This window comes from Octopus sinensis, linkage group LG9 (assembly GCF_006345805.1).
Source record: "Octopus sinensis linkage group LG9, ASM634580v1, whole genome shotgun sequence".
In the NCBI taxonomy this organism is placed as follows: Eukaryota; Metazoa; Mollusca; class Cephalopoda; order Octopoda; family Octopodidae; genus Octopus; species Octopus sinensis.
In genome coordinates, this window is record NC_043005.1 from 83,721,222 (window position 1) to 83,733,149 (window position 11,928).

The 11,928-nt window shown below is 37.3% G+C and overlaps 1 protein-coding gene across 2 annotated transcripts in view; it reads right to left on the bottom strand.

Annotated features, from left to right (window-relative positions):
* LOC115215808 (dynein heavy chain 7, axonemal-like) overlaps positions 1-11,355 on the bottom strand; it is a 177,725-nt gene extending 166,370 nt beyond the window's left edge. For both annotated transcript variants that reach the window (XM_036506057.1, XM_029785114.2), the window contains exon 1: positions 11,145-11,355. In XM_036506057.1, coding sequence (XP_036361950.1) covers positions 11,145-11,159 — 15 coding nt within the window. In that variant the 5' untranslated portion in view covers positions 11,160-11,355. The remainder of the gene's footprint in view (positions 1-11,144) is intronic.
* Between the last annotated feature and the right edge of the window lie 573 nt (positions 11,356-11,928).

Below are 11,928 nucleotides of genomic sequence, written 5' to 3' on the forward strand. Positions count from 1 at the left end.
TGGGTGTGAGAGAGTGTGTGTGAGAGAGTGTGTGTATGTGTGTGTGCATGTATGTGTATGTGTGCATGTGTGTACGTGTGCGTGTGTGTATGCATGTGTGTGTGTGTGTGTGTGCATGTGTGTGCATGTGTTTGTATACAATGGGCTTTTTTTCAGTTTCTGTCTACCAAATCTATTCACAAGGCTCTGGTTTGCCCAAGGCTATAATAAAAGACACTTGCCCAAAGTGTTGTTAATTAGGGTAATTGAATCAAATTAATTCTCCAATAAAAATTATAATAAAATTTTAAAAATCTAAGACTTTGAAAGGCTCTTCAGCATGTGACATTCTAAGTCGTAAATTGTTCAACTTATGCTTAAATCCAAACCTAAATAAACCGTAACAAACACCATATAATAGAGATAAGCTTCTAGCGAACTGAGTCTATTGAAATAAATCAATAACAGCAAGTTTCTATTAGTTTTAAACATACAGCGCTGTCAAATACCTGCCATCATTCTTTAGTAATTAATGTCTCAGGAAACAAAGCTTCTTTATCCTTATGCTTGAAATTTAAAATATCTCAACAGAATAATAATGTCTTTTTTCTTATTTCTTTACTGTCCACAAGGGACTACACACAGAAGGGACAAACGAGGACAGACAAACGGATTAAGGCGATTATATTGATTCCCCAGTGCATAACTGGTACTTATTTAATCGACCCCGAAAGGATGCAAGGCAAAGTCAACCTCGGTGGAATATAAACTCAGAACGTAGTGGCAGATGAAATACCGCTAAGCATTTCGCCCGGTGCACTAATGTTTCTGCCAGCTCACAACCTATTTTCTATGCTGGTTGGATGGTTTGACAGGATTCAAGAAGCTAGAGGACTGCTTTGGCATGGTCTCCATACTTGGATGCTCTTCCTAATGCCAATTCTACAGAGTGTACCAGGTGCTATTTTTGTGGTACCAGCACTAAGTAATTTACAAGACAAAGAAAAAGTTCCCTCAACTGAGTGAAGTGTAGTAGAAAGGAAAGGGTTGAGAGTCTAAGGTATAATAGAGGAACAGGAACAAGAGCACTGCTTACAAAGAAGGGTTCCAGTCATGGAAATTACAATGCTCAAAGTCATCCTCTTCCTCATCATCATCATCACTTTAGCATTTGCTTTACCATACTTGTATGGGTCAGATGGAGTTTATAGAGGCAGATTTTCTATGGCCAGATGCTCTTCCTGTCATCAACCCCCGCTTGTTTCCAAGCAAAGGTGATATTTCTCCATGGTTGGACATGTTTTTGTGGAAGATGGAAAATGAAGGACATCGCTTCTCTGAGGGTGACACTCATTTACAATTATAACTCAATGTCAGGACAAGGAAACACAAACAAGCACACACACACACAACAGGCTTCTTGCAGTTTCCGTCTATCAAATCCACTCACAAGGCTTTGGGTGGCCCAAGGTATCATGCAATGGGACTGAACCTAAAACTATGTGGTTGGGAAGCAAATGGTTTAACCCTAGAGCTATGCCTGCACCTTGCCATGCCTTCACCATCCTTCTTTATCTGTTACTGTTATTGTTTAGCCCCAGGTGAATCCTTACCAACCACATATATAATCATATATAATGGCACTGTGACTATCTGGTCCTTTTAGGTTTGTGTTGGACTATATAATCTCTCCATGTCTCTCATGCAAGATGGTAGGAGTTTTGGCTGCTATTTCTAACAGGTTGAGCAACCACATAGAGGTTGCCTCATTGTCTAACATTGTTCTTCATTTAGGGCAAGTAGGATGTGATTTGACTGTTATTTCTAGCAAAGTGAACAATCACATGTAGGCTGCTTTGTTGGGCAATAATTAAGGGTAATAATTAAGGTTGTGAGCTCGCAGAATCGTTAGCACACCGAGTAAAAAACCTAGGATTTCTTTTGCCCTTATATTTTGAGTTCAAATTACACTGAGGTCAATTTTGCCTTTTGGGGTTGATAAAATAAGTATGAGTTGAACACTGGAGATGAAGAAATCGACTAACCCCCTTCCCCTCAAATTTCAGGCCGTGTGTCTGTAGTAGAAAGGATTATTTAGGGTAGTAAGGAGTTGAGGAAGATTTAGCTGCTATTTCTAGCAGATTGAGCAACCACATAGAGGCTGTCTCATTAGCTTACATCATTCTTTCTTTATATAGAGGAGTAGGGTATGATTTGAGAGAAATTTGACTGCTATTTCTAGCAGGTCAGGTCGAGTGACCATATAGAGGCTCCCTCGCTGACACGTTAAAATGTGTGTGGACATGATATGTATGACTGGACGTCATTCAAAGCGTCTGGTCAACAAGCTAATCTGTCATTTCCCCCCCCACCCCACCCCTCTAAGCAGATCAATACCAATTACACAAATGTCCACTTAGCTTAACATAGATTATTGATTCTGCTTAGCCCTTCATTATGCAAAACAATTGCTTTCTCTTTATTCCCCTTGCAACACATTCTCATTCCTTTCCTCTTTCTTTAAACCATTAACATTACCTTTATTATTATTATCATTATTATTATTATTATTATTATTATTATCATTATTATTATTATTATCATTATTATTATCATTATTATTATTATTTCTTTCTATATATTTACTGACAGGAACCAATATTTCTTTTTTCCCCATTTTCCTTTGTATGTTAAAATGTTGTCTTACACAAACAGCCCCGCTTCCATTCTGTGTAAACATCATCAACACAATATAGCTAATTTATACTTGTGTGATGGCTACAAAGTCATAAACTTAATTAAATCCTATGAGCAGAGAGTTGTGTGTGTATGTATGTGTGTGTGTATATGTGTTGTGTCTGAGTGTGTAAGTATATGTGAATAAGAAAGAGAGAGAGAGAGGCATTTTTTTTTTTTTTACATTGGCACAAAGCCACAAATTAGTCAAGAAAGGATATAGTTGATTAACTTGAACCTCGGTATGTGTGTGTGTGTGTATATACATATATGTGTGTGTATGTATGTATATATATATGTGTGTGTGTGTTGTGTATGTGTATGTATATATATATAGTAATTCTTTTCCCAGCCTTCCCACCTACATGCAAGCAGTGGAATGAAGTGTAAAATTAACCCCAGCAGGGCATTATCTCAATATACAAAGGTAAACAGCTAAATACTAAGGGCATTATATAATATATGCTGGCCCTTTGCCATTTTTTGCCAACTCCGTTACTCAGCAGGTCAATAAGGTCATCCAATATGCTAAAAACAACAGCCAAATCTTTCTGAAATTTCATTCAGTCATCTTAATAAAAAAAACAAAAGATAAAAGTGTGTGTAGGATAGAAAGAGAGAGAGAGAGAGAGAGATTCTAACAAATGCTACAGACACATAGACACACACTTACACACATACAAATGCTATCAGCACACACAAACTCACACATACAGACATCTGCTTAAACTGTGGAATATCTATGGAGTCAGTATTGCTTTAAATCAACAGAGTACTTTTTATTTATTGAAAAACACTGGATCTTCAGTTTTTGGTCTCTACAGGTGACAAGACATAGAATATGTTAGCAGTCTCTGTATCATGTAGGTATATTCTTTTCTACTCTAGGCACAAGGCCTGAAATTTTTGGAGGGTTGGTCAGTTGATAAGATCAACTCCAGTATGCAACTGGTACTTAATTTATCAACCCCTAAAGGATGAAAGGCAAAGTCGACCTCAGCGGAATTTGAATTCAGAACGTAAAGACAGACAAAATACCTATTTCTTTATTACCCACAAGGGGCTAAACATAGAGGGGACAAACAAGGACAGACATAGGTATTAAAACGATTACATCAACTCCAGTGCGTAACTGGTACTTAATTTATCAACCCTGAAAGGATGAAAGGCAAAGTCGACCTCGACGGAATTTGAACTCACAATGTAACTGCAGACGAAATACCGCTAAGCATTTCGCCCGGCATGCTAACGTTTCTGCCAATTTGCCACCTTTGCCAGCTCGCTGCCTTTAGACAAAATACCGTTAAGCATTTCACCCAGCATGCTAACTTTTCTTGCTGCCTTTTAATGTAGGTATGTTGTTACAACACTGTATTATTGCAGTATTCGCTTTGAGAGATCCTCACATATAAATGCATAGTACTAAAAGCATATTTATATCATAAATAGTTGAAAATTGTCTAGCATTGATGGTAGAACTGCTAGAACACATGGTTTCAGTGTACATGTGCTTCATCAGTAACAGGCATCCACTCACCACATCTCAGCCAAATTCCACTGCCAAAGAAATGTAGAAAAACAGTGACTGTTCAGTCACTAATGTTGCAAATAACCAGCAGGCTCTTTAAAAAATAAATACTAGCAATGGAAGCAGTATTAATACTAATAGCAGTCATTATATCCTACTTAACATAAATGTATTGTTAGAACATTGTAATACTGCAGTATTCACCTTGAGAGATCCTCTCATATAAATGCATAGCTCTAGTGGTTGGTGGTAGTAGTGATAGTGATGGTGATGGTAGTGGTGGTGGTTGTTGTTGTTGTTGTTGTTGTGGTGGTGGTGGTGGTGGGTGTGGTGGTGGTGATATTTAGTTTATGTCAGGTTCTGATGGAAAAGACATGAAAAACAAATTAATTCAGGCATTGAATGGCTTCTTTATCTAATTTGTCCTTCCACTTTGTAAGATGGTAGTGGGGATGATATGAGAGGATTCAGCTGACTTTCTAGCAGATTGATAGACCATGTAAAGGCTCCCTGAAGAATTTAGTTCATCATGTTCTGAGTGCAAGCTCCAGAGAGCTAGAAGACATCTGCTTAACATTGTTCAAGAAGCATGGATCGATATTGCTATATCATTATAGCTGACATGAATGTTGGTTGGTTGATTGATTTCTCCAGTTATGCTTTACATAGCATATAGAGAGATAATATAAGAGGTGTAGAATGAATGTCTATACTAAGCTTGGTGGCAGGCAAAGAGTAATGTTACTCACACACAGAGAGATCAAGAATGTAGGAGGAGGAGGAGGTGGTAGTGGTGGTGGAAGAGGAAGGTGGAGGGGAGGAGGAGGTGTTTATGGTGGAAGAGAGGAGGTGGAGGGGTGGAGAGGCAGAGGAGGAGGTGGTGGTGGAAGAGGGGAGGAGTCTGAGGAGCCTGAGGAGGAGAAGTTCAAATTTTGCAGAGCTAGGTTTTTAATGGATCAAAATGCAATTATGTTGATAAAATTTAGAAAGATAACAGCTTATTTATTGCAAATATACAAATGAGAAATTTGTCTCATTTTATTATATTTTGAAGTAGTAAATATTTCCCTTTGAAAACTCATCATTTTGCATAAGCACCAAGGTATTTGACAAAAGTTAAGTTATGATTATTGCATGTATGCTTTATTTCCTGGTATTACATACAGTGTGGCAAAAGTCTGCTTCCATCTTCTGTTGCTGCTGTGAAAGCAGGATTCGAACCCAGAATGTGGAGAACCAAAATAAATACTGCAGGGTATTGTTTCTGACACTCTAACAGTTCTACCAGCTTGTCACTTTTGAGTTTTCTTTGGAAGTGCTGACACTCCCAGAGTTACCCATCATATAACTGGTAAATACTTCAGTATAATAATAACGAGGCTATTAATTAATTAATAATAACAGAAGCAGTATCGATACCAAAAGGTAATATTTAAACACAGAATAATGCATTATTTACCATGAGAGGACCTGAAGGCCTCCCATATGGATCTGTGGTGCATAAAAGCAGTGATAGCCATCTGCTGTAGGCACCAGAACTGTCAGATCATATGATTTTACCCTTCCTTGGACTTCTCAATGGCAGATGTATTGCTAGACACAGCAGCTGATTCCCCCATCAGTGATATATAGAATCTCACTGTTTAATCAGGCACTGGTATAGTAAATAGCCAGTGGGTTTATTAAAAAATAATTAAGAGTAATAGAAGCAGTTTTAATACCAAAGGATAGTATAGTGGATGTTGTGTTAGAACATAAAATACTGTTATTTACCTTGAGAGGTCCTCTCATATGGACTTGTTATGCATAAAATTACTTGTGTTTATGAAACTTGTTTATATAAAATCAATACTATACTGTGTATAATTCAATCACCAAAAAGATATTTTATCCTTAAAAATTAAAATATGGTTCACTGTAGAGGTCTAATTAGGCCAAAACTTGTCTGTAGTTGTCTCCCATATTCACCAAATATCAAACTGATTCCTTGCCCCTGCACACCTCACTGCTTATATCAATTTTAGTATTTAATAAATTCAAGATGGTGAGCTGGCATAGTCATTAGCACACTGAACAAAATGTTTAGGGACATTTCGTGTGTCTTTACATTCTGAGTTCAAATTCCGCTGAGGTCAACTTGGTCTTTCATCCTTTTGGGGTCAATAAAATAATTAGCAGTTGAGAACTACAGTTGAATCAATTTACTCCCACCCACAAAATTACTGGCCTTGTGCCAAAATTTGAAACCAATATTTAACAAAAGCACTCATAGAGTGCAAGGCAACACCAACGTTCTCTCAACGATTAGCTGGAGATGATTTTTAAAATGTGAATATCTGAAATAAACTCGACTGCTCTCACAAACAAGAAGACTAAAAATGAACCAGACTGCTCTCAAAAATTAAGTAAAAGAAAAACGGAAAAATAATCCAGAATCCTTGTCCAGTACTGGATCGATATCAGAATCAGTTCATGTCAGTCATGAGGCCAAGCATTCCTGAAAGTTTCATCCGAATCCATCCAGCAGTTCTTGAGATACCTTGCCCACAAACAAACAAACATGACTGAAAACAATACCTCCACCTTCGTTAAGGTGGAGGTAATAAATTTAAAATTCAATGAGGAGAAAGAGTGGCAGAGTTTATGGGGAAGATGAAGGAAAATAGGAGTGGGTCAGGGAGGAAGGGAGGAGGAGGTGTCAGCCATCTCCAGGCAGAGATGTTAAATAGGCTCCCTACCCATTTTTTTTTTAAACTTTCTTCCAATTCCTGTTTGTAACAATAATTATAATTTTGCACCCCAATAAAAACTTTTTCGATTTTTAATTTTTCCTCTAGCCTCCCAATTATTTTGTTTTTGATTTTGTTTTTGTGGTAGGGGTCTGCATTTAAAAATATGGAGATTATGATCCAAAAAACTTTTGTGTTTTTTCTTTTTTTTAAATTTCAAAACAGATTGCTTACTACAATTTTCCACTTTCTATTGGCAATTTTAAACCAAAAGAATACCCATTTTCTAATATCCAAGAATGTCCAAGGTATTTGTGTAATACCACTGTATTGACCAGACTATCAGCATTGTTTTAGCCTTCAAATGATGCCACCCTGCTGACCAGGCTAGCAGACCAACATTCCCCTTGACCAGAAGACTATTCCATCACAAAATTAACCATTTACTGCTGAGCAATGAGCTTTGCTCAAGAACACAATCTGCCACTTAGTTCAAGAATCAAATCCGCATTCCTGCAATCGTGAGTTCAATACCCTGCCTTCACATATTTGTGTATTACAGACAACATAATAGGATAAGCAAGATAAAGAACTTCCAGAGTTCAAATATCACTAAGGACAACTTCACCTTTCATACGTTTCATAAAATACAGCACTAAATATTCTTATAAAGCATTAGAGATGCAACTGCAATCCATAGAGAAAACTAAGAAGACTTCACCTATACTCCCAGTAATAGTATCATAACATGTCTACAATTTGTCTTTCATCTCCATTATCATTTTTATGTTCACATTTCCATGCTTGCATAGCTCAGATGGATTTTGTTGAGGCAGATTTTCTAAGGCTGGGATGCCACCCTTTTCTATCACCAACTCTCACATGCTTCCAAACAAAGTTTCCTATGGCCAGATCAGAATTTAATAACAACACTTGTATAACAGTGATGCTCACTTACAACTACCATGAGATATCAGAACAAGGAAGGAACATGCATGCACACACACACACACACACACATTTATATAATGGTCTTCTTTGAGTTTCCATCTGACAAACCCACTCACAAGGCTTTAGTTGGCCTAGGGCTATAGTAGGAGACATTTACCCAAAGTGCCACTTGGTTGGTCTGAATCTGAGAATATGCATTTGGGAAGTGGACTTCTTCATCACACAACTATGCTTGTTTCTATTATTAAGTGTAAAGTCCTCAAACCTGTAGGTCTCATGGAAGCCTTCAGGCAGGGTTCCGCCACCATTCTCCTCAACACAGTGCTCTCAGAAAGTATTCTCTCCACTATTATAACTTATGAATGATATTAGAGTAAGTCACCAACCCATTCCAAATATCAAATCCATTTTAGTTTGGTGACCTGAGCCGTTGGTGGTGAACTATCTCTGCAGGATGTGATAATGATGGCAATAATAATGATAATAATAATGATGATGATGATGATGATGATGATGATGATGATGATGATGATGATGATAATAATAATAATAATAATAATAATGATAATGATAATAACCGTTTAACATCCGTTTTCCATGCTAGCATGGGTTGGATGGTTCGACCGGGATCTGGGAAGCCAGGTGGTTGCACCAGGCTCCAGTCTGATCTGGTAGTGTTTCTACAGCTGGATGCCTTTCCTAATAGCAACCACCCCGTGAGTGTAGTGGGTGCTTTTTATATGCCAGCGGCACAGGGGCCTTGGGGAGGCTTGCAACGGCCACAATCAGTTGGTGGTTTTTATGTGTCACTGGCACAGAAGCCAGTCAAGGTGGCGCTGGCATCAGCCACGTTCGGATGGTGCTTTTTACGTGCCACCTGCACTTTTATCACAACTACAATTTCCATTTGATTTTCATTTTGATGTTGATGTACTTGACTCAATAGGTCTCCTCAAGCACAGCAGGTCACCCTATGATCAAAGGTACTTTTGAATGGGCTGGGGCTGGTTATGCGAAACTGGTGTAGGATAAAGCTGTGAACTCACTTTCTACAAGAGGCACAAAGTCAGAAATTTAGGAGAGTGGGGCTTGTTGATTGTTTTGACCCCAGTGCTCAACTGGCATTTATTTTATTGACCCTAAAAGGATGAAAGGTAAAGTTGGCCTCAGTGGAATTTGAACCCAAAATGTAATGAGTCAGAAGAAACTACTAAGAATTTTCTCCATCATGTATATGATTCTGCCAGCTCTACATCCAAATAATAATGATGATAGTAATGAGTGTATTGTATACAGTACAGGAGTGCAGTACAACTCATTGGCAGTGGGTAAAAAGAAAGGGGGACAGAAAGCAATAATATGTCAAGTAAAGAGAGACAGCAATAATAGTCAAAGTTGCATGCCTAATACTCAGGATAAAACAAAAAGACAGAAAACTGAAGAGTAAAAGAGCTGTAGGTGCAGTTATCTCCCCTGGTGGTTGTTGCCCAAATTAATTGGCCACTAGAGGGCACACACAGCGCTAAGGTTCAAACACTAAGCCCTGGCATTTCCTCTTTCGCATCGAGATGCCAGAGAGCAAAGATATGACCTAGCTATCTCTTGTACACCTGCAGCAGCAAGCACATGAGGTAGTACACACAAGACGAACATGGTCCTTCACTTATGAACTCTTTCCATTATCATTCAACTTGTATATTTTTGAGACTGAGAGTAAAGGTATTTAAACTTACAGCCTTGTTCTATGAATTCATTGAACCATGTTTCTTTATCGAATGACATATTACAAGCCTTCTGAACAGAGTCATCATTAGATGGCTTCATAGTGAGAATGCCACCAGCCATAAAAAGGAAAGGGGACACAAGCAAGTCAGGAGTAGTGTTGGCAAGTTTCAGAAGCATGGAATTTTTTAAGGATACAATGTCCTGACAGCTAACAACCAACTTGAGTAGTTTATTACATGCTCCAACAATTCTGACCAAGGGAAAATTTCTAAAAGACATGGGTTCTGTGGTGTTCTTTGATTTTATAAGAATATCCATGAATGGTAGATATTATTGAATTCAAAAAAATGGCTAAAGTGATGGATAATCTAGTGTGCTTCTAGCAGGTCAATTGTTGAAGACACTGAAGTGTCAAAGTGTCAATATCCAAAGAAGCAAGAAGGTGGCAAGCTGGCAGAAACGTTAGTACACAGGGTGAAATGCTTAGCGGTATTTCATCTGTCATTACATTCTGAGTTCAAATTCTGCTGAGGTCGACTTTGCCTTTCATCCTTTCTGGTTCGATAAATTAAGTACCAGTTTCATACTGGAGTCAATCTAATCAACTGGGCCCACTCCCCCAAATTTTTGGGCCTTGTGCCTAGAGTAGAAAAGAATATCCAAAGAAGCAAGATGTTTAGGATAAAGTGACTGATACCTGGCTGCATGTCTCTGAACATCTTCCAAAATGTCTTTGGACAGCATCTGGGCAAGATGTGGGTTACAGACTGGAGATGCAAACTGTATGGATGTACCATAATCATATATAATTTTAGATGGCCTGTGGCAAAGGACTTCCTGAGACACACCTCAGGGCATTTTCTATGATTTTAGAAATGTCGTTCATCCATTACAGATCACTGATACAGATACAGCATAGAGTACTTGTGACAGGATGGGAACTTTAGATCTTTGGTGGGTACACATGTCATCATCACACAATATATTTTGCCACCTGTGACCCCAATAACTCTTACATGGTTACTTGACCTGCTAGAAATAGCACACAACTATCTTTAAAAAATAAGAACATGTTAGATAATATAGTCCTGGGTACACTATGGACTAAATAAAAAGAAATTAAAGATTGTATGATCAAAACTGGCCTTTGACTATCAGTATGTTCGATTATGATTGATCTGAGGTTAAAAAATAATATATCTTGGAATCAAGTTGTGTGTGTGTGTTTGAAGAAAATGGGAAATAAAATTTCAAAAGCCAAAAATATGCACCCATTACCTAGTATGCATCTGATGGAATTTTGACAGTTCCTCAATTTTTAGAATTTTTTTTTTTTTTCCGGATTGTTAGAATTTTAGTTTCCACGTACTAAACAAAAACAACAACAACAAGCCACCAAGTGAGTGCAAATACCTGAAGTCAAAAAATCTCCACCACGAGTGAATGAATGACTGAATTAATAAATAATAGAAAGAAAAAGTCACATTTTTGTTTACCTGTGCATTTGACATGGCGTAACGAACTTTTTCCGATTCATTAAAACAGCGCGTAAAACAAGATCTTCGTATTCACCTGTCCGTATCTTTTAAACCAAGTGATTCTTGCTTCTCCTTCTTCTTCTTATATACATATATAGGTGTACATATGCGATGATGTGCGTGTGTGGTTTGTATTTGGACTGTATAAATTATTTAAACAATCATTATTAAACGAAAAGAGAAATAAAATAAATCACCTGCCAACTATTGCCAACTAAAACTGGCAGTTAAGAACAGCAACACATAGTAACAATATAACAAAACAACAGGCTTCGTGTGTGTGTAAATAAATAAATATATACATATATATACATGTAACACACACACACATTCATACATACACATACACACACTACGCTCATAAAACGCTTACAGTTGCTAGGACACGACGAAACGTTATGTGTATATATATATGTGTGTGTATGTATATATATATACATTTTTACATACTTTATTTTTTTAGTTCCTTGCTTGTCATTTTGGTCATTGGACCACCTCCTCTTCTGCCTCCTCCTCCTACGTCACCACTAAGCTGCTGATACGCTAACATGCAGACAGTGGGGACCGTCTATTAAGACATATAATTACACAAATATTCATATATATATATGTATATATATATATATATATATATACATAAATTAGGGAGTTATATTCCCTATTATTATTATTATTATTATTATTATTATTATTATTATTATTATTATTATATATATATATATTAGGGAGTTATATTCCCTAT